Genomic DNA, 24,276 nt, shown 5'->3' on the forward strand with positions numbered 1-24,276 from the left:
TCCATGAAAAGAGTATATTCTTTTATTGTTTTTGTTCATACACATTGTTTCAACCTTCAATAATAAAATTCAATAATTTGATTCCTTAATCATAAAAACTTTACACATTATTTACATGTTGCCAAAGTCTATGCCATACAAAACATCACAAGGATTTGACTCTACGCATGGTACCATCACACAGGAAGAGGGGGCTAATCCAGTAACATACATTCAAAGATTAACTTGTAGATGTGCACAGTGTATTTGGCACTGTTCATCAACATTATAACACATTCCTCTCTTAAGACAGGCACTATTCAGCCTTAGTCACAATATATCAGAATTTGCTATTCACATCAGAACCAGCTTTCAAACTTTCTAACAATAATCAGTGTTAAGAAACAAAATACAATCAGAATTGGGAATGGAATTCAAACCCTCAACCTCTTTCTGGCTCCAAGCTGCCATCCGTAAAGTAGGCTTAATTTGGTAATTTTTCCATTGTGGAGAGTGTCTAGAAGAAACAATATAAAGATGATATTCTTCAAAACACATAAAGACAAACAACACTTTAAAGTTTTCAGTTCTTCTTGGGAGTGCAAAGAGAGCCCTGATAATGCATAACCAGTAGGTGATTTTGGCAGGAATTATAGAATGATTGATGTCATTCAAATTGTGGAGACTGTACTGGCAGTTAACCTCATGGAAAGAAACTGGAATGCCTGATCTGAAATCAGAATCCTTAGCAGCTTGTTTTAAGGGTTTCTTCCTATCTAGGACAATAACAGACTCACGTCAGATTATAGATTTACTCTGATAGGTAACAGTACACTGCTATGAAATATAAGGACCAAATAAAAATATAAAAACTCAACTGTTAAACCTGTAGGGCTTTGGCTCTATCCCAGTGGGTAATTTATTTGACTAACTTCATTTCAACAAATATGAAATCCCTTCACTTCAATTGGGCCCATTAAATTCAATTCATTAAAAGCATATATATTCCAGAATGTCTAAAAAAGACACATATATAAAAGGCATAAATTCAGTCTTCAACTAAGGCCAAAAAGCCTCAATAGAACATGGATGACAGTACAGGGGGACAGAAATAAAAAAATTTTCTGGTAAAGTTTAGGGATATGATGTCGCATCACACAAAGCTTTTAGCAATAAATTAAGACTTGAAAAAAAAAAAGTCTCACAATGTACAAAGAACTATAATGTGCAAAGTAATGTCACTGAACCAAAATTTAGTTTATAATCATTTTATTTCAAGTGTATTTTTAAAATCATAAATGGAGTTTTGGAACCCAAAGTCAAAACATTTATTCTTCATAGACTCAGAATTTGACGAGCAATTCCAGACCTTGCTTTCCAAACCCAGTGTTCTCTGCTATTTTTCAGACAGAGACCTAGTCTTTAAACCTACTCCGTTCTAAACATATCATTTTGGATAACTGTTGTGCACTTGCTGTTGATAAGATTCTTCTGAAAACAGTCCATCAAATATATAAAGAATGGTTTCTGTCCAGGTTATCAACACAGAGGGGAGAACTACTAAACACTTATCAAAAAATCATCTATTCATTTTAAAAATAACAAAACCAGTGCTGTTCTCTGCATGAAAGAGAACATGCAAAATTAAATTACTTTTGTAGACTGTGGTAATATTTTATTACCTACACAGGCCTCAATCTCACTTATAGATCTTTCAATGCAAAGTCACCATCAGGATTTACTCAGTAAAAATCCTGGGTACTAACATGGCCCTACATGTGCTATTCCAAAGAGGAACAGGTTACTTTCAAGGAAAAGAGCTGCCTTGGTAACTTCCCTCAAATGCTTATTTTAAATAAACATAGTTAATGGGAATATTTTTTAAACCAACTCTGGGTACTATCTCGCAAACTGCCTACCAAATGGAAAAGGAAATCAAAACTTTCTCGCCTTATTTGGGAAACTTTCCACTGTTACTTTTCAGATTATGACTTTTTACCTTTTTTTTTTTTTTGACTGTCTCATAAAATATTTAAAATTTTTTAAATTCTGTATTCCAATGTACCAGTTTTTTTTTCAAATGATCTTCACAACCCAGAACACAGACAACAGAGCAACATTTTCAAGTCACATTGATGATAATGAAGAGATGAAAATGGACGGATGTCTGAAAACAAGTATTCCCTCTGCTCCAAAGGTGAGCAAACTTTTAGTATGTGAACACCACGGAACTCCATCCCTCAAACTCAGAATGCCTCCATTTCATGTGTCAATATATTATCCTTAAAACTTAAAGTTTGGTCACTTGGAAAGACTGAACAAAAATTACTCCCCCACCCCCCTAAACAACAAAATAGCTTTAATTGCCCCTTTCTCTCCCCACAAAAACAGGGAAGTAGTTAGGGCTGAAGCCTTTAAATCTGAAATTTCAGCTCCTAAAACATTGCTGCAATCTGCTCAAAGGTGCAAGTTCACCATGTGTCCTTCTCCGCTACTTCCTCATTTATAAGTTTATTCCCACACACACATACACACACACACGCACGCGCGCGCGCACACACACTCGCTCACACGTACTCTTACTCTCAAGTAAGACACTTTTTTGTGTTTGTTGATAAATTATGAGGATTATGAACTAGGTGTGTACAGGGTTTCATAGGTGCTTTGTAAACATCAGAGTCACTTGAGTCCTTTTCTCCAGAAGCCTGAAATCAAATCACGCAACCAGCGAAATCACTATTTCCCCAGACGCTGTTCACAGGCTGCATACTGACGAAGGGCAGAGAAAAAGTCCTCATAACTGATGTTTAGGTGGGAAGGCAAAGAACTGGAAAAAAAATCAAAGGGGAAAAAAGCAATTAGATGATATGCTATAATTTGGAGGAGGAGAACCAGGGTAATGACCAAAAAGTTTAAGAAACAGAAGAAAGATAAATTACAAGCATAGAGCACATCAAACTATTTCTACTAAATGATTATTAAACTCACTGTGAAAGAGTTCAAATAAAAAATAACCCCTCTATACATTTTTTTTTACATTTTAAAGGGACTTGTAAAAAATAATTATAATCTTAATGGAGTATAGCTGACTTACAATGTTGTGTTAGTTTCAGATATACAGCCAAGTGATTCAGTTATACATATACACATTCTCTTTTAGATTCTTTTCTCATATACATTATTACAGAATATTGGGTAGAGTTTCTTGGGTTATACAGTAGGTTCTTGGTTTACATTCTACACTTCCTAGGTACTGATAAGTCCCAAAGATCTACCCTTACCCGTGACTTTTCGTCCAAACACCGATCTTACATCTTTAACTGCCCCCTTAAGTCTAAACAGACCACGGCCTCAAAATCTTCTTATTCTTGAATTCAACCTGTTCCCTTCAAAATGAATGGTTCTTTGACTTTCCCATTTGTCTCAATAACACTGTAGTTTATCCAGTCACTTAGGCTTAAAAACTCAGGACTCATTTCATTTCTACCCTAGTTTTTACTGCAATTAGTAAAGTGCTAGGCCTGCAAGTATATTTGGTAATTAGTTCTCATGAATAAGAGAATTCATAGTATATTCCTCCTAGGACCCAGAGTTAAAATATATTTTTAGCCTCCTAAGTTTCTCCTTTTTTTTTCTTTTTTGATTTCCACATGTGCTTTATCTCATGCAGCAAATTCTATCAACAGTATTCCACAGTGTGTATTCTTTTATTTATATCTGGGCTTTTTTTCAATCAATATTATGTTTGTGAGATTCACCTGTTGACGCATATTTTTAAAATTTGTTCATTTTCATTTTTATCCAGTTTTCCCTTCTATAAATACTCCACAAAAGCGGCATGGGACAGCAGCCGGAGCACGATCTGCCCCAGATGGAGGTAAGAAGGAGGTGAAGCATCTCATTTTCTCTCCTCCTTTTCTACCCAATGGCATCCACTTTCATGAAGTAAGTATAGCTTTTAAATGTATCAAACAGTGCATATTATTTTGCAAACTTGTTTCTTTCACTCAGCCATGTTTTTGAAGGTTTATTCAGTAGATACATGTGGCTTCTACATCTGGTTTATTCAGTTTAAGTGTTACATATATCTCACTGTATGTGTGCACCATAGTTTAACTATTCTACTGATGGACACTTGGTTCTTTTTTAGTATTTATTTTTATTTATTTTGGCTGTGCTGTTGTGGCACAGCCGCTTAGTTGCGGCATGTGAGATCTGCATGTGAGATCTTCGTTGTGGCATGCAGAATCCTTAGTTGTGGCACCTGGGAATCTAGTTTCCTGACCACGAAATGAACCTGGGCCCCCTGCACTGAGCTTGGAGGCTTAGCCACTGGACCACCAGGGAAGTCCCATTGGGTTATTCCTTAATTTTCTGGTATCCCTCACCGAGCTGCCCTTCTCCTTTATTTTAAATCAGGGGTCTGCAATTACAATCCAAGAGACTGCCACCTATTTCTGCAAACAAGGCTTTATGAGATCATAGTCACACACATTTGTTGACATAATCGTCCACGCTTGTTTAGCTATACTGGCCTGTGTTTAGTTGCAACAAAGAACAGCAGTTCTGAAAGAGACACAGCTTCCAAGATCTAAAATATTTAGTCTCTGGCCCTTTATTCAAAAAGTTTGCCAAACTCTGTTCTAAATTAAATAAGCAGTTTCATTCTCATCCATGTACTCTCTCATAAATTACAGGTATGGCCTCTTCAGTTGTCATTTTAGCTCATTCTTAGCCAGACCCAATCTACTCTAAAACATAGCTGTGAAACACATCTTCCAAAATCACCATTCCTGATTTCCTACTGCCTTTCTAATAACTACACACACTCTTTATGCTTATATTTAAAGCATTCTCAATGTCAACAGTCCCAACCTATTTGATTTCACTGTATACTACTAGAATCTAACACTAAGTCTCTGCACTGGTGTGGCCAGTTACCTATTTCCTTCTAACGTGATGCTCATAACTTGCCCCTTGGTTTTTTTTTTGTTCCCTGCAGCTCACTCCCTACACTTTCTACCTTTTCTCTAATTATAAAAATTCTACCCCCTTTACACACCTTGGATCAACTTACATCTTTTCTATAGAATCAACAACTCTGGCCCACAGAGATCACTCCTGATCTCCTATGATGATTAGTTTTATTTTATTTATTTATTTTGATGATTAGTTTTAATACCAAATATCTGCACAACCACAAAAACTCTTGTGTCTGAGTCATTTATATAGGTTTTTATTTACCATTGATACCGTCAAACACCTGAGGGAAAGGATCCAGCATTACAGTAATTCTTTGGGAATTCCCACGACATCCAGTATGGTGCTGGGTTCAAGAAACACTTGCTGGACCAAACTAAAGTCAGTACACTTTTAACTACTTACATAATCTCAGTCAACCTGATGTGCCAGGGAAGAAAGCCTAGTGTGCTGTCCACAGGACCAAACTTCAATACTAAATCAGGGTCAGGGAAACCATTTGAACCTTGGAAAGAAAAAAAAGACACATGAAATTAACATACACTGCTTACCAAAAAATGACCTATGGCAAAATCTGTTCATCAAATTGGTTTCTTATGTTTTCATGTATCTGTTCTCTTCAGAAACTTTATTCACATGTTCCATACCCCAATTTCTTGGCAAAACATATACTTTTATATCTGTTATTTCCAAATGTGGAAATTTTCTCTAAAGGCTGTTTAACTGGACTGATCACCTGACAAGGAGGGGTATCCCAACTCCCACCTACTCTACAGGTAGTCCCCAAATCCCATCTATCTTTCAAGACTCAACTTATGTGTTCTCTTGGCATCCTGAGACCCGCACTGCTTTAAGGACTCAAATACTTATTCTGGCCACAGAACCAAGTAACTTCAGGGAAGAAAAGCAACTTTATAAGTTGTCTGTTCTCCTTCCCTTTCCACGTGCCGATTTTACAGAGCAAGGCCAACTCCGAGCTATACAGTACAAACGGTCTCAGTATTCCCTAGAGCCCAAGCTTCCCAGGAGGGGAAGAGGAGACTATACACCTGCCTCAACCAAGATCTGACCATTCTTTGCTCTGCAAGTTGGCTTCCATATGAGATCTGGCTTGAGAGAAAAAGGGGATAAAAATATTTCAACTACTAAAAAATAAAGTTTAAAATAAATCTTAATATAAAGAACCAATGATGTAGCAGAAAAGATGCTATAATCCAAGGGACCCAGGTTCTAAGAGTTTCTAAAACCTCAGTTCAGCCACTAACTTTCTGGTCACAAGGTAAATGGAGAATTTATCTGAATGAATCAAAAATACATCTGAAATTATATGGCTATAAAAGCTAACAATGGGCATGAATTTATTAAAATTATTGCCTTTCTTCAAAAGGATAAAGGATAAGGCTAGTAAGCAGAAGGCCCATAATGTTAAGGAAAAAAGTTCCTAGGGAACTCAGGAAAGAATAAACAAACTAAAGGCTTTTACAAGTAATTGAAGAAAAATAGATAAAATATAATGTTACATGTGGTATAACATGACAAAATCAGTGGTATAGCTGGTATAACAGAATAGAAGGAATACTAAAAAAGGAGTCACAGATGATAGTAGTATTATATTCCCGGGACTGTTTCCTAAATAGCTGTTGAGTTCAAACTTAATATCAAACTTAACAGAGAGTTCAAACTAAGAAGAAAGAGGAATGTTGTATGTCATTTTATTTCAATAAAACTGAAAGATAAAATAAAATAAGGCAAAATAAATTTGAAAAGGAGGCAGAAGTAGAAGTTCTATTTTTAAGGACTGCCCCTCAAATCTTTTTAGATCCTCTCCTTTACCAATAATTCTGAAAGCAAATGAGTTGATTACAAATTTTATTATCTCAAAACTATCTTCATATGTGGGTTTCTAAACTTTAGAAATATAATAGGTACAACAAAATCAGGCTTTATGGTAAGAATGAGACATAGATATTCTCCTTCACACAGCATCCTTGTGAGATAAAACTAAAAACAGACATATGCGACTTACTAAGTAAACTGTCTAACATATCTACATCCAAATCTGTGGATTTCTTTTGCTGCTGGGCTACTAACTGGCAGAAGTCTTGAGCAGCTCTTACAATATCTGCTTTTCCATCTTCTGGGGACAGCACCTTCACTGCCGACTGGCAATTTAAAACTGGAAGAAAAAATAAGATATTTTAAAAAAATACCCTCTTCCAAATATATTTCAAAATCAGTTTCAAGAAAAAGTACAGTTCTTATAGTAAACAAGAATCTTTTACGCCTTCAATTTTAATATCGAAGCATACCTAGCTACTCTGTTCTGAAAGAACCTGTATATAACATTTATGTATGTATTTACATACAGTCTTCTTATGAAAGTGCTCAGAATGACCTTGTATCTATGAATAAATCCTCTAGAAAACAGAAATTTTAGTTATAGTTCAGTTCAGTCGCTCAGTCACGTCTGACTCTTCTCGACCCCATGAACTGCAGCACACCAGGCCTTCCTATCTATCACCAACTCCTGGAGTTCACCAAACTTATGTCCATTGAGTTGGTGATGCCATCTAACCATCTTATCCTCTGTCGTCCCCTTCATGTCCTGCCCTCAATCTTTCCCAGCATCAGGGTTTTTTCAAATGAGTCTGCTCTTCGCATAAGGTGACCAAAGTATTGGAGTTTCAGCTTCAGCATCAGTCCTTCCAATGAACACCCAGGACTGATTGCCTTTAGGACGGACTGGATGGATCTCCTCGCAGTCCAAGGGACTCTCAAGAGTCTTCTCCAACACCACAGTTCAAAAGAATCAATTTTTCAGCACTCAGCTTTCTTTATAGCACAACTCTCACATCCATACATGACTACTGGAAAAACCATAGCCTTGACGAGATGGACCTTTGTTGACAAAGTAATGTCTCTGCTTCTTAGTTATAGGGTAACTTACAATTTATGCTCACCCAAAATGCCATCTACAATTACAGTATAGTTAGTAATAACACAGATAGAAGACAAAAATGAAGGCTGTAGGAAGAAAAAAAATTGCTTCAGTGGAAATGAACTGTCTATAGTACACAGATCTACCCTACCAAATTCTTATTCTATGAAGCTGTTTTATAATTCATAGGATTCTAGATAACTATAGCTCTGCCTAATTCTTGTTTACAGACATAAAATTCTTTGTCTGGTAGAGGTTCAATTATGTTCATTTTAATCCTATAGAAAAATAAGTTTTGTCTCTAATCACATATTTATTTTAATATTTTTGATCTATAAGTGTGTCCACTCTTTGGATTCTCTTTGAACAGGCTATAAAATCTACTGATTCCTGGTTGTTTGAGTTAAATAAAATCTTTAACATGTGTTTATATTTTAATATGTATGAGAGTCATTATTTTCTTTTTCTGAAAATTATCTTTTAATCAGATTAAGTAAGAAAAATCTAACTCTGATGATTAAAGGTAGTGATAATAAACACTAGGGCAAAATGAATAGATAAAGGAGTAACAGAATCTGCCTTGAAACACAAAAAACATTATCCACATATGTTAAATATTCAATTTTACACTCATGCTTACCTTGATCATCTTTGTCATTACTATTTGCAAACTCTGGTGAGTATTTGGAACAATCTAAGCCCAGAAGTTCTTGCTGTTGTTTTAAAATTTCATCCATCAATCTGGAATTATTTCTTTTGAAAATACCTTAAAAAGAAAAAAAAAAGTAAATGTCAACTAGGTTAATTTATCCTCATCAATAATTAATGGATGCTTGTTATGAAAACAACACTGGATCTAGAACTGAAAAAATTCCAAATGAAGCAATGATGACTAATCCTAAACCAGAATCTAAAAGGAAAACATAACAACAAAACTCTGTTATTTTAAGAGTCTGGCCTCGGACTAAAATAAAAAAAAGGACAGGAGTAGCAATTCTGTGTCAAAATGAATATGAGAGAAATTCAGACCTATAAAGAAATTTTAAGAGACCATTCACTTGACATCTTCATTTACAGGTTAAGAAACTAAGACCCAGGTCTCAGAGAGACCCTTAAGGGACTTGTCAGAGCATTTAGAAACTGCAGCAGAGGTCCAAAGTTTCTATCTTCCTCTCTCCCAGACTACTTTCCTTACAGATTCACTCTGTGCATGCAATACTGTTACCTCAATTTGATTAGTTTTTTTAACAGTAAGAATAATATGAATTATGTAAAAAGGAGAAAAACAGAAGGGGCTGAGAGCCTGGCAGGCTACAGTCCATGAGGTCACAAAAGAATCAGACACAACTTAGCGACTCAATAACAAAGAGAACAGACAAAAGCACAGAAATCAAAATTTAGTAAATTCAAGTAAAGCATGAAAATATACTGCATAAAAGTCTTTCTGATCCTCCAACCATGCACATAAAAGTAAAAACTACAGTTACTATCATATCACGGAGAAAGATGAAGGAACTATTAACAAACTTAACTAATATAGCAAGCTCTAATAAAAAACAATTTGGTTATTTTCAGAGAGGCCAGCTTTCCAGTGGCCATTGCCTCTTAGACCTTTATCAAGGGCTCCTTCTCTGTACTCTCAGTCAGCTCTGTCTTTAACAAAACAGCTCAAAGATTAACTGGGAGAGAGAACATAATAAATAAATATATATATACAGTAACACAGAATCTGCTGAATATGCTGTATAATGCCAACTTGGTTGAGTATGTGTTTATCAGTAGTTCAAAGATAAAAGCAGTCTCTTTGGTTAAGAAAAGGCTTTGCAAAACAAGCAAGACTTAAGTTGAGCTGACCTCAGAAAGTTAAGAGAAAAGAAAACAGAGAAGATAGATCGTGAAGAAAAAAAGCACTGAATGCTCAAATGACAGACAAATACTACTTTTGATTTGAGAAATCAAGTCAAATGATTTGAGAAAAGGAGCAAAGGAATGGGCCTAATTTTTACTTCATTCTGCCTACCCAATGGGTAACCAACCTTTTCTGGGCAATGTATAAACGTGTAGAAACGTTCATCTTTAGGAAAACCAATCTGGCAACAGTATCGGTAAGGACTGGCAGCAGACTACTGCAGTAGTCCACACATAATTTGATAAAGTGGTGAAAAAGAATTCATTGTAAAAGAAGAGCTGAGAGAAAAAAGAACATGACTTGAACAGAGGTAAACACAGAAAATTCCACGGCTTTAATCCTGGGAAACAGAAAATGATAATATTCTTTAAAAGTAGGGAAATTCTACAAAGAACTGGTTTAAAGGAAAAGACTAGTTTTAGATAGCTGATGACAGACTATTTAGGTGGGGTCACTGTAAAAGCGTTTAAAGATATAGGGGAGGGTGTTCGTGACAGGGGGAGGTCACACACGCTCGGTGGGCAAGGCTCTTACTGTTGCGCCTACAAGAGGCTAGCACAGTGCCAAGCACAGAAAAGTGAAAGTCACTCAGTCACAGCCGACGCTTTGCGATTCCATGGCCTATACAGTCCATGGAATTCTCCAGGCCAAAATACTGGAGTGGATAGCCTTTCCCTTCTCCAGGGGTCCTCCTGACCCAGGGATCCAACCCAGGTCTCCAGCATTGCAGGAAGACTTTTTTTTTTTTTTTACCAGCTGAGCCACAAGGGAAGCCCAGGCACAGAACAGACACTGAACAAATAAAGGTCTGCGGAAAGACCATGACAGGTCAGAGAGCTTGCTTCTCAAAACCCTATCCTCATCCCAGATTGCTTGAATTATCTTCTCCGGATCAATTCCCAATCTACTCCTTGAAGGGCCTCTTCTCACTCTGCACTGAATCTTTTTCCTCTCTCCACCTCTAAATGGAGACTACTCCTCAGCGTTTCTGCCTCAGCCCTCTTTCTGTCCATGTGCTCCTCCTCCTCTGGTTCTTTACGCGACTTTAAAACCCCAGCAACAGGACCAGGGTAAGATGAATGAGGCAAAACTGGGGGCAGGAGGCTGTGCGTTGCAAAAACCCCAGTAAGAAACCCCAGTAACTAAAATTAATAACAACTTAATTTTTAACTTAATAATAACAATAACTTAATAAATAATAACAACCTTAAAAAATTTAACAACAATGCGAAACATCCATGATGAACAAAATATAAAATTTTAAGTAAAAAAAAGGATCAGCATTTGGTTCCCAACATTTTGAGTTTATTCAAACATCTAATCCCACATTGAAGTTCTGTAAGCATCTGAAAAGGAACAAATCTAAAACTTGGTAGCTTATCTTTCAAAAAAGCTCTCAAACACTTATATTGCATCAAGTTAAAAAAAAGAAACAGTACTAAAGTGTAAAACTTATACGTACTTAGGGACAAAGCCTAAAGCAGAACAGTAAATATAGAAGGTTGATGGGACAATGGGTGATTTAAAATCACAACTGCTATAAAGCTGCTCATATAATTTTAAAAAATCACAACCAACACCAACCAAAATAAAACACAGCCCTTCTTGTTGCTGTTTTCTTTCTAATAACATCATCAGTAGCTGCCCAGTCACCCAGACATGGTCTCTGCTCTCTGGCATTACCACCACCAGCCCTATCAGAATGCAAACCTTTGACTCATCTACAGCAATGTCCCCCTGAACCTATTTCCCTTTGTCCACTGTCCCCATTGTTTCAAGCAATAGTCTTCTTTATAATATTACAACTACCCTCTGATGGGTCTTCTGCCCCTTCTAGCGTGTATCACTACAGACGGATCTTCCTTGGGTACATCTGTAAGCCTGGCATAGTCCAACTTTAACTTCTTCAATGGCTCCCAAAATGCTTACAAAAATCTACAGTATTAGGAACAAACTATGCAGATCCCCATTAACATTCCATGTTATGCTTCCACACTTGGTAGGTAAAAATAATTTATGTTTATAACATAATTGAATCTTCCAATTTCTCTATACTTCTCTACCCAGCAAATCTGATTGCTTATATTGCCCCCAAAACACCTGAAGTGACTCTAACTTTCAACCTTTGTTACCTCCCTAGCCCCACATCTGTAAAATTCTCCTAATTCTTCAGGTCAGCTGAAATGTCATTTACCCTCAAGAAGCTGCTCTGAATCTCTAGCCAGATATACCCAATTCCTCCTCTGACTTACCTCCCTCCTTGCAAATACAAACATCTGCTCAAACTCCTTAACAAACCAATATCTACTTTTATTAGTTATAGCTTAACTCTCCCCCACCCCCACCGAACTATAGTCTTACTTGTGAACTTGAGTCTTATTATCTCTCTTCCCCTAAGGTGCCTTCCACGTAGCAGGAGTTCAATGTTTATTTAATAAACTGAATTATCAGTGCACAAAGTGACACCTAAAAACAATGAAACCTAAATGGACATGACACTGAATGGAATTTTTAATAAGTTTCCAGGAACCTCTCACAATAAAAGGAGACACTTCCTTATTGCACATAGGCAGAAATGCTGTTCAAAAGGAAAATTATTACACAGAGATGCAAATACCTTTTATAAAAAAGACCTCCAGAAAGTTATTTTAAACTGAACCTTTATCTTGGCTGATTTGGATGGAAGGATGAAATTTAAAAGTAGTTTCTGAAAACTACTAAATGCAAAAAAAGTACTAAATGCAAAGACAGATCACCAGCAAAATAATTCCCGATACCCCACAGCTTAACCGCCATCCAGAAATCTGATTACACTCTATGGTTCTTATCTTGCTGATACTTCCCATAAGCAATATTCTTGGGCTACAGTTTTCTTCAGGATTCAAAGTCTACACGTAAACACTTCACATAACAAGATCTGCAACAATATATAAGAATGCCTCTGACTGAGATAGGCAGTTCCTCTGGCAATATCGTAATATACCCTCTTTATATCATAATCTTGTTTGTCTTCACAGAATCTAAACCAAAGCCAAAATGACGTAATAAAAATAAAGAAACCATAATAAAAGTCCTCTTATGCAAAATGAAGTGGCACACATTTAGAAATAACTGATCTAAGGCAAAAAAAATTAGCAAATACTCAAATTCATGAAAAACCTGTGTTTTACAGAATTAATATAAAAATGAAATGCAATAATTTATTTTATCCCATCCTTTGACAGATGGCGAAACAGACCCAACAAGGCCAAGCAATTGCCCTTGGTCAAGAGTCTAAGCCTTTGGATTAAAATCCAGGTCTCCTGACTTCCAAATATTCAGTTCAGTAACTATGTAATGCTGATAAACAGTGCTAAATTCATCTTACTATTAAATTCTGAATTTCCCTCCCTCAAAAGTTAAATGAAAGTTGGCCGTTTTACAAATGAACAGAATCTTTAAAAACAAAACAAAACTAAGACTAGAGCTCTTTTTAAGGTTTTTAACAGAGGGATGGGATGGGGAGGGAGGTGGGAGGGGGGATCAGGATGGGGAACACATGTAAATCCGTGGCTGATTCATGTCAATGTATGGCAAAAACCACTACAATATTGTAAAGTCATTAGCCTCCAACTAATAAAAATAAATGAAAAAAAAAAAAAAGGTTTTTAAGAAGTTACAGGGTAACAGATACTTGAATTCTTTAAAGATGACTTAGGAATCTAAAGTTAGGGTTTTGTCGTAATGATTTAAAGACCTTTACATTATCCTTGTTGCTCTACAACTGTATCTCATGCACAATTTCCCTCATGTAAACTATCTGGAAATATATACATATGGAACAGATATATGAAAGAGCCCCAAAATTTAAACAGACACACACGAGAGTCTATAATTTCCATGAAAGAATAAAATATTATGCTAAGAAAGCAGACCTCAGAAAGACAACAATGTTTTTGGTATTTTTGATAAACACTATGCCAAATGTAGATCTCTTCTTATATCTTAAGAAAGAGCCTTTTTAAATTCTAGTATTAAAAACTGTATAAGATGTTCAAAGTGTATACAACAAGGAAATGTCCCTTAACCTCATCATCATGAAATGACTATTTCTGGTTTTTAATATTTCCTAGACATACCTGACCAAGCAATTTTGTATCCTGCTTCTCTCACTTGTATAACATGTATCCTTCTTTGGTGCTAGTCTCAGGATTATTTTAACAACTGCATTATTTAACAAAAAAGGCCTCTGAATTCAGTAACCATTTCAAGTACAATGGGAAGCCACTGGCAAGTTTTATTTCAAGTTTGAATAACATTACCAAAAAAGTTCACTTTGTTGATGGGTAAAGAATGGATTATACAGGGACCAGCACAGAACTGAAGATAAACTAAGAGGCCACTACAGCAATAATCCAGGTGAAAAGCAATGAAAACCCAAACTTGGGTGGCTGCAGTGAAGAACCACAACCAGGTGGCAGACTCGGAATATATTCCAGAAGATCAAGGAGCCTGAGGACAGAGGAGAGGCAGAACATATAAATTTTTAGCTTGAGCAGTTGGTGGGAAGGTAGTGGCTTCCCATTTTCTGAGATGAGAAAAAACCCAAGTAAGGCAGGGTCTGGTGGTGGGGGCGGACTCAAGAGTACTGTCTTGGACATGTTAAGCTTTTGAGATGCCTAATAAAATAAACACGGAGATGTTAGGTAAGGAGTTAGATACAGGAGCCTGGAATTATAGAAAAGATAAGGACTGGAGAGTCAAACCTGAGTGTGAGCATACAGATGATATTTAAAGCGAAAGGGCTGGGGAAACTACCTGGGTCAAAGGTCAGCAAACTACTGCTACTAGAACACAGTCACACCATTCATTTATGGCCACTTTCTGACTGTAGTGGCAGAGCTGAGTGCTTGTGACAGGGAACACATGGCTCGCTAAGTCTAAAATATTTACTAGCTGGCCCTTTAAGAAAGTCTTCTGACCCCTGATCTAGGAGATAGGTGAACATCAGAAAGACAAGGGCATATATACAGCACAAAATTCTAGGGCATCCCAACTCTCAGAAGTGGAGCCAACGAACCAGAAGGAAAAGGCAGTGAGACAGGAAGATATCCAAACACACGTGATGTCATGGAAGCCAAGAGAGAAAATGTTTCAAAGAGAGTGGAATTAAGTATGCCCTACACAGATTATGAAAAGCTATAACCAACCTAGACAGCCACAGTAAAAAGCACTACTTTGCAGACAAAGGCCTGATAAGTCAAAACTATGATTTTTTCCATTAGTCATGTATGGACATGAGAGCTGGACCATAAGGAAAGCTGAGTGCCGAAGAACTGATGCTTTTAAACTGTGGTGCTGGAGACGACTCTTGAGAGTCCCTTGGCCTGCAAGGAGATCAAACCAGTTTATCGTAAATCCTTAGCACATTACCAGTCAAGAAACTGAGATTCAGAAAACCAGGAACCCACATATAGTAAGAAAAGAAAGTGAAGTCACTCAGTTGTGTCTGACTCTTTGCGACCCCATGGACTGTAGCCTACCATGGTCCTCTGTCCATGAGATTTTCCAGGCAAGAGTACTGGAGTGTGTTGCCATTTCCTTCTCCAGAGGAACTTCCCAACCCAGGGATCGAACCTGGGTCTCCCGCATTGTAGGCAGAAGCTTTACCGTCTGAGCCACCAGTGAAGTCCTTAGACTACATATAGTAAGAGACGGATCTTAAATATTACTTCTTCTAAAATTTATATGAACTGAATAATCAATTTTAGAAAGTGACGCTTTCAAAATACACATGTATTTCTTTTTTTAATCTGAAATCTAAACTTGTGCTGTGACTGTTGCTTGTCTTCAATAGAAACAGACTTTTAAAGAAATATCTAACAGCAAGTGTTTATAAGGACATGATAAAGAAAGAAAAGAAAAGCGAGATAAACACTCAACCAATCTCTCTTGTTATAATCGCCCTCTCATCTCACCAGCTAAGGAACTAAAGTAATACTTTTTTTTTTTTTAATAAACAAATACCCATCCTTTGAAATAGTCTACCTTTCTTTTTAAACGAGATACCTAAGTAAGTTATCTGGTGGTTACCCTCATTTAATTCTCTAACAATCCAATGATAACACTATTAGAGGCAATCTTCAGAGAAGAAAACATATACTTATAGGACAATTTCTTTTTTAAATGTACCAATAAAATTTTACATGACTGAAGTACTCATAACAAAATAAATCTCATAAGCCAGTAAATAATTTTGGTTCTGGAGAAAGCCCCAGGATACCTCCTAGAACAACAATTACCCTGGAATGAGCATGCTGTAGCAAATGGAGAGATGCGTGTGGCAGTTACGCAGCACAATGGGGTGAGGGCTGGGTGTCAGTCCCAGCGCTTCAGCGAGAGACAGACAAGCCGCGTGGGTCTTCTAAGCCTCTGGCTGTACATCTTAAAAATGAGAATACCTTCACAGACTCTGCTCATCTGACAAGGAAGAGTTCAACCCAGAGCAGGAGCTCCATAAAATTAAGTTCAGTTGATTAAAAAAAAAGTCAAGTGTGTCCTACAACTCACAGCATGAACGTTTATATTAGTGGATGAAGAAAACTCTATTTAGCTTTAGATACCTTTTACAAATTATCTTTATCACCTCTAGATAAGTAACACTTTACCAAGGCTTTAAGATGACCCAACATAACCAGGAATAGTACTAGCGTGCCTGGATTATGGTTATACTCTCTTATTAGTGGAAGTTGGTACAGCATAATGGGTTAAGTACAAAAACTTTGGAATAAAACCTGGTTCAAATTCTAGATCTGTCCCTTACTATATGTGGGTTCCTGGTTTTCTGAATCTCAGTTTCTTGACTGGTTAAAGTGCTAAGGATTTAATGCACTTCTTTGCACAGCATCTTTACATAGTAAGAGCGCAACAAAGAATAATTATTACTATTAAGGAAATGTTTGTTTTCATACATAAATCCAATACTATGGTTAAATAGAAAGCTACTCAGAAAACAAGGTCATTTCAAAAACAGGATAGAGCTTTTCAAAGACAAAGCAAACCTGGGATAGTCAAGAGAAGCTACCTAGCAGCTAATAGTGAGAATGATTTACAAGGATCTATTGATAGCTTTTGACAGGTTGCTAGCCCTTTGTAGAAAAAGGGGAGAGGACATCACAGGATGTTAAGGTAAATGTGAAATTCTGTATTATATTTGCAACGTATTATATGAAGGTGAAGATTAGAAATAGAATCCCTTAGAGAGAAGACAAGTACCCTAGTGTGTACTGTCTGTTTATCAAAATTTAATCACATTTATATTTAGACTTTCAACACTTCTGGCAACTCCGTATTTCAGCACAAGGAGCACAATACTTGATAAATTTATATTTCCCAACAGCATCTGTGTCAGTGTGCCAAATAAGTAAACTAGGGCAAACTATGTTCATTTCCCTCCCACTATTTTAAGGCTTCTGGGTATTGGTCCTGGAAAACAAATTACAATTCATCATCCTTAACTATTAAAAAATGCAGCCTCTTCTTTCAATTCAAAGAATACATACTGACCTACTCATTACATGCAAACGCCAACCTACAATTTGTAGGAAAACCAACAATGAGGATAGATACTGTCTGCGGAGCTTACAAACTAGTACGAAAGTTTGAGCACATATACATACAACTGCTACTTCCCAAGATGGAGAACTTGGAGATATATAGTATCTAAGGAGATTCAAGGATACAGCAAGATTAGGAATGGGATAGTTGAGAGAGAGTACCTAAGCAGTGATAGGACGGACTTAAAAGAGCAATGATAGCTTTTTGACAGGTAGAGAGCCATTGGCAAGAAAAGGAAGAGAGGACACTCCAGAAGCGGGGACATCAGGTACCTGATCATGGATAAAGTAAAAGGCATATAAGAGAATGAGAGATGGGCTGGGAAGGCAGATTATTTTTAAGGATAGTGTGAGAAATCTGAACCCCAAAACCATTTCATAAGTATCTAGTATGGATGTACAATCATGGAAATAACACTAAAGAGAGTAATACAAAAGATTTGTTTTGTTGCTAAATTCTCACAGAGAAGCAAATGCCTTATTCCGGATGACTCCAATTTACAGCAATAGTAAGTAACAGTTAACCGCAGCACTAGTTACAACTGCCGAGACAAGGAAGCAATCTAGATGTCCGTCAACAGAGGAATGGCTAAAGAGAAGATGTGGTATGTGTTATACACAATGGAGTACTACTCAGCCATAAAAAGGAATGAAACAGAGCTACTTACAGAAACAGGGATGCACCCAGAGAGTGTCATACTGAGTCAAGTCAGTCAGTCAGAGAAAGACAAACATGATATCACTTACATGTGGAATCTAAAAAACACGGTATAAATGAGCCTATTTACACAACTGAAAGAGAGCCACAGCTGTAGAAAACCAGCTCACAGGGGGAAGGGTGGTGGGAACGGATAAATTGGGAAACTGGGATTGACATGTACACTCTGCTATATATAAAATAGATAACCAATAAGGGCCCGCTGTACGGCACCGGGAACGCTGCTCAGTCCTCTGTGAAGACCTACATGGGAAAGAATCCAAAGCAGAGTGGATCTATGTACATGTATAACTGCTTCACTTGGCTGTGCGCCTGAAACTAACAAAATACTGTAAACTACCTATACTTCAAAAAACTAAAACAGAAAGAAAAAATATTAACTGAAATATTAAGACCCACCCAAGATCATCCTCATTTATGAAAAGGAATATAAAAGATGAATGAATAATCTGATGTAATAATAAGTAGTGGCATGTCCTTACATCTGTGGTAGGGTCAAACTTCAATGTGTAAAAGTATCATGTAAGTAGCTTAATAAAAATAGAGGTGCTCAGGTCCCATTCCCCTAATTTGGTCTGACCAATAACTCTGCTGAATCTGTACTTTTTATAAACGCCCCCAATGACTCATTCACAGATGGCCCACAGACCATGTTTTGAAAATACTGCCCTACAGCAAAGTTCTCAGCATGGCACCAATACAGTTGAGCAACATGAACAGGTTCCATCCCTGAAGATAAATGATACACCTCCAGGTACCTTGGATCGAAGCATACTTTTAGGGAGATCCAGGCAAGTACAGCATCCCTAAAGCTAAAGCACCAAAAGCTCCAAACTCCAATTTTTGTTCCAACCCAATTATGGTCATTGCTTAAATGATAACAGTGTAGACAAAATTGCCAAATTACCCTGCTAGAATTCTGAGCTCAAGAAATTCTTGAGAAAACAACTCAAATTTCTTACAGGTGAAAGAATTATTGTAGAAATTCTTGATTATAATCAAGAAGTAGTGCTGGTACATGGAAATGAAACGATCAGTGTGTTTGCAGAGTCAAACGAAGGTAAGGAATTCCCCATTCTCTCTGTATGCGTCACATACTGAACACTGTACTGATTATGGTAATCCAAATTCTACCTATTTTTGCAAGGTCCGTCTCCGATGTCACCCCCTTCCTTACTATGGACAGGGGTAAGGAAGTACCGTGTTCTTAGGAATACTTCTCAAGCATGCATGTTGAGAAGTAACCCTGTTCCTCATGGATTTTTCTCTTTCTCTCTTTAAAGTTTCTGTCATCCACTAGCATTTATACATTAGCTTATAATAATGTTTAGTAACTATCCCTGACTTTAGAATAAACTCTTTAAGAGACACAATCTCTTGTACTTCTTTGTATCCTACTGCTTTATATCATAGCAGGTACTCAATAAATGTGACATTAAAGAGTATGCCAATAGGCTTTTTAAAATAAGTTAAATATTTACATAGAAATAGGCTCAAGTGAAAGTTTGAGAAAACTGAATAGAGCTTAAGTATCTATATAGTTCCCCAGAAAAAGGATACGTTTTCTTACATAACCACATGGCTTGCTCACTGACCTCCTTCATGTCTACTCAAAAGTCAATGAGGCTAAAGAGGAAGGGGACATACGTATACTTATGGCCAATGCATGTTGATACATGGCAGAAACCAACACAATATTGAAAAGCAATTATCCTTCAATTAAAAATAAATAAAAATTTTTAAGAAGTTCATGAGGCTTTCTTTGGCCACTCTTTTTAAAACTGTACCCCCCCCGCAACTCCACCATTGACTTTCAACATTCCTCTCCCCCTCCTCTGCTTTACTTTTCCTCACTGCATTTATGATCTAATACATTTTCCTCATTTATACTATTTGCCACACTTTCACCAAAATGTAAGTTCCAAGAGCATAAGAATTTTTGTCTTTTTCACTGGGACAACCTCATGCCTAGAACAGTATCTCCCAATTTGTCGGCTGTTAAATGAATGAATCAGTCAGTCAATACCAAGGATGAGTAAATTCAAAGTCTCTTATTTCAAACAATGAAATTAATCCCTATCCCATTAAAAACTCATCAAAATTGCTTTTACAGTAGGACAAAGAGTGCTCTGAGTCCATGCACTGAAAATGCTCCATAAAACTCTTTTTGATTATCAGTCAAGACTTGGTTAGCCTGACTTCTTCCTTTTCATTACCATTGGTTTCTTTAGCAAATATGATAGGATATTTCTGAATCACACCAGCGATTCAAGGACAGGAATTTCCAGAAGAAGGAAGTGTGGCAATACTATAAACTGTGTTCTATTTAATTACTCATTTTCTTTCTCTACTAGAACATAATGGTACTTGCTTTATAAGAATTACTTGAATATAAGTGATTCACTTAAAATCAATTCACCACATTGCTCAACGGCTTTAATTAATTTCCCCCCTGCTTCACTTACTCTTCCCTCAGACAATATTTCTGTTGCATTGCTCAAGCAAAGACTGTGTCGCCTTATAACAGTCTAGTGATTTCTATTGGTCTTTTGGCAAGTTCCATATAATCTCAGTATCTGAGTACATCAACTTTAACCTTACAGGGTAAACTATCACTTGATGATGATGGGCTATGAGTCACCATGTTCCTTGCTGGCTGCAAGGAAGGTGATTGGTCAATCAAAGATAACCTGCAAGAGTTGCTGTCTGACCCCAATCTACGCTTTCTGACAAAACAAGACACGTAAACCTGCCTATGTGGTAAAGATTTAAAGGCTAAAAATCAAGTTGTAGTGAGCATACCATTAATTTAAGGCATTGAACGGAGACTAAAATATTAGTTTTCTTTCCTTCATACCAACATTCCTCATTCTATTTTTTTTTCCCCCTCAATCATTCTTAGTGAAGTGAAGTCGCTCAGTCGTGTCCGTCCGACTCTTAGCGACCCCATGGACTGCAGCCTCCCAGGCTTCTCAGTCCATGAGATTTTCCAGGCAAGAGTACTGGAGTGGGGTGCCATTTCCTTCTCCACAATCATTCTTACTTGAAAGGAAATGCTATTGCTTTCGGCATTTGACTGAGACCCAAACAAAATGTTTATCTCCTACTCATTCCTCAAAGCCTGGCTTAAATACTATCTCCTCTGTAGGAACTTTGGGAGTTCCTCCAATCAGAATTTCTCCTCCTAAAGGAGATCACTCCTGGGTGTTCACTGGAAGGACTGATGTTGAAGCTGAAACTCCATACTTTGGCCACCTGATGCAAAGAGCTGACTCATTGGAAAAGACCCTGATGCTGGGAAAGATTGAGGGCAGGAGGAGAAGGGGATGACAGAGGATGAGATGGTTAGATGGCATCCCTGACTCAATGGACATGGGTTTGGGTGGACTCCAGGAGTTGGTGATGGACAGGGAGGCCTGGCGTGCTGCGGTTCATGGGGTCACAAAGAGTTGGACACGACTGAGCGACTGAACTGAACTGATCTTCTCACAGCATTTACTAACTCTCAACATCTGTTGCTTACCTTGCCACTCCTATGAATGTGTCTACCCCCAACAAGCCTGAGTCTATGGAACTAAATGTTAAGAATCCAAAGAATATGCCTAGCACTGGGCTTTAACTTTGTTGCTACCCAATAAATGTCCAAATTCTGTACCTATAAAAATTTCCTTAAGTGAAAATTTCCTCAATCAAAACTTATGGGGGGGACAAGTACTGTGTTGGTCCCTGAGGATCAAGGATCGTACAACATCCCAGGCAACTGAAAAAGAAGGTGACCACTTTCCTGGCCGCCTATCCAGGCTCTCAGGTACTTTTCATAAGCCTACTTCAAATGCCACTTGTCCCCAACCACTGAGCTGTGACTTAAAAACAGTGCTTTGGGCCTGCCTCTCTGAGGAACCACTGCGGTGTAACAAAAAGGTAAACCAGAAGGAAAGTTCAGACTGGCTAAAATATCAATCCTCCTCTTACTACCTCTCAAACTTTGGACAAATTTGTAAATGTTAGCGACCTCAGCTCCCGCATTTGTGAAACAAGGGTATACAAACACCATCCACTTTACTAGGACGTGATAACGAGTAAGAAATAATTTTAAGTATGTAGAAGGCAATGAATCGAATTCAGAGATTTAGCAGGCGTTCAACTAAGCCTATCTCCCCTCCTCGAAAAGTGCTAGCACCGTAATTTGCACTTACGGGCCTCGGGGCACAGAAACTCGCGAAGCCGAGAGGCGCGCTCCGATACACCTGCCGGATGTGCGGGCCCCACGGCCGGAGAAGCCCCGGTCCCCCGACCCACTCCGGGTCTCACCTTGATGGTCGTAGACGCTAATGTAAGAGATGCCCACGGCCATACACCACACCACGAGGCTTGCGATGTCCGAGAAGCTGGGTTCCTGCTCCTCCTCCGTGATCACCAGGCCCATGTGCACAGGCAGCTTCTCCAAGGAACGGCCGTCCGCGCGCCAGCGTAGCCGCCGGTGGGCGGCGGCCGGGGCCGGTCCCCCGCGCGGATGCCGGTGGTGACGGCGGTTCCTGCCGACGGTCGGGGGCTTGCGGAGCGTGAAGCCGAGCGGCGCTAGGACCGCGGCGGAGGCGGCGCGACAGCAGCGCCGCCAGATCCAGTTCCAGGTGCCGAACCGAACGCGGAGCCAGGAGGTGAGCGTGCGGTGCAGGCAGAGCAGAGCATGCAGCACCCGCCACACCAGCTCGTACAGCCCCGTCATACTCTCGCGGCGCCCGGGCGCCCTCCTCTCTCCCTCCCACACCCGCGGCGCGACCGCTTCTTATCCGGCCCGGCGGCCGGCGCGGGCCATCGCTCCGCGTTCCCCCGCCCCCTGCACCCGAACCCCTTTCTACTGCCAACACCTCACCTCGCCCCCGCCGCCATCTTCCTCCTGCCTCGGCAGCCCCGCCCCCGCTAGTACATGGACAGTCCTGATTGGTCGGCGTGGAACTCTGACGCGGCCTTTGAGTCCGAGGATGTGGCCCAACCCGGCGCGGGGAGGGAGGGCATGGGCCTGCGAACGAACTGGGCCGAAGACCGAGGGCGCCCCCTGTTTGTGTGGAGGCCGAGGGGCGGTCGCCCGGCTGGCGCGCGTCTTCTTGGCTGGAATGGGCGATTCCTGGAACCCCGCTACCCTCGGATCTTGGACGTTTTGTGCGGTCTGTCTCTTCTCACAGCCCCGCCAGAAACGGCTGCCAAAGAGTAAAAATGGCCCAAGTGCATTGGAAATTACCAGAAAGAACCTAGGGGTAGAAAGTAGCCCTCAGCAAGTGTTGATGCTGGAGGTCAATCAGGGTCGCCAGAAGGACGTGCCTGAAGAGGCGGAAGGGTGCCCGGTAGAGAGGTCTGGCTATTGTTCTTCGGTCATCTTCTAGCCGAGGCTAATTCTTCCAAGAGGGACAATGAAGATATTTAGTAATACCCCTGAAACTCAATGCTTTCTGCCCAGTTATTCCTCTCTAGACTCTATCCTTACAGGCTGTTCATTGCTTAGCACAATACATAAAAGAGGCTCTGTCGCCTGGCACTCCGGTCATTTTTTATTCATTCATTTTTTCAACGATTAACTACCAGCATAACTGAGCTCAATCACCACCTCTATTTGCTGTGAACTGCACATGCAGCAGGACCCTCCCGCTCACACAGGCAATCTGGACTGCAGAGTGGTCCTCCAGGCCAGTTCTGTTCTTCCTTGCAGCTCTCTGTACCATTTTTATCCTGTTAGGTCTTGCCTAAATCCCAGCCCATTTCTCAAGTCTCATCCTCCAAGCTGCCTCCTCAGTGAAACTTCCCTGATTGCCTAGCTTTAAGTTCTCCCTCCCTCCTTGTAAATCTCAGGGCTCATAAATTTTATGGCACTATTAATAGCACTTCTCATTCCTATATGTGGATCTAGATATAGTATTATTACATGTTATGTATTATATAATTGCATAGTATGTATACATGTAAGTAAGCTGGGTCGTGAAGCTCCCTGGACTAGGCAATGGCAACCCACTCCAGTATTTTTGCCTGAAAAATTCCATGGACAGAGGGGCCTGGCGGGATACAGTGCATGGAGTGGCAAAGAATTGGAGACGACTGAATGAATAAGCACGCACGCGCGCGCACACACACACACACACACACACACACACACACACGCACAGCC

At 39.0% G+C, this 24,276-nt stretch overlaps 1 protein-coding gene across 1 annotated transcript; it reads right to left on the minus strand.

Moving 5' to 3' along the window:
• Nucleotides 1-23,004, minus strand: NUS1 (NUS1 dehydrodolichyl diphosphate synthase subunit). The gene is made up of 5 exons (XM_065911458.1): nt 22,431-23,004; nt 8,538-8,663; nt 6,986-7,135; nt 5,365-5,464; nt 1-2,806 (listed from the first exon to the last, which is right to left on the minus strand). Exons 1-5 carry the CDS (start codon nt 22,843-22,845, stop codon nt 2,716-2,718), a joined length of 882 nt encoding a protein of 293 aa, XP_065767530.1. The 5' UTR covers nt 22,846-23,004; the 3' UTR covers nt 1-2,715.
• Nucleotides 23,005-24,276: the final 1,272 nt, after the last annotated feature.

This window comes from Muntiacus reevesi, chromosome 19 (assembly GCF_963930625.1).
Source record: "Muntiacus reevesi chromosome 19, mMunRee1.1, whole genome shotgun sequence".
NCBI lineage: Eukaryota > Metazoa > Chordata > Mammalia > Artiodactyla > Cervidae > Muntiacus > Muntiacus reevesi.

Excerpts from the sequence above, each read along its gene's own strand:
- NUS1 (XM_065911458.1), bottom strand. The coding sequence starts at position 22,845 with ATGACGGGGCTGTACGAGCTGGTGTGGCGGGTGCTGCATGCTCTGCTC. Across the intron at positions 8,664-22,430 it reads TAGCGTCTACGACCATCAAG|GTATTTTCAAAAGAAATAAT; the intron begins GTGAGACCCGGA and ends TTTCTTTTTAAG. Across the intron at positions 5,465-6,985 it reads TATGTTAGACAGTTTACTTA|GTTCAAATGGTTTCCCTGAC; the intron begins GTAAGTCGCATA and ends TTTCTTTCCAAG.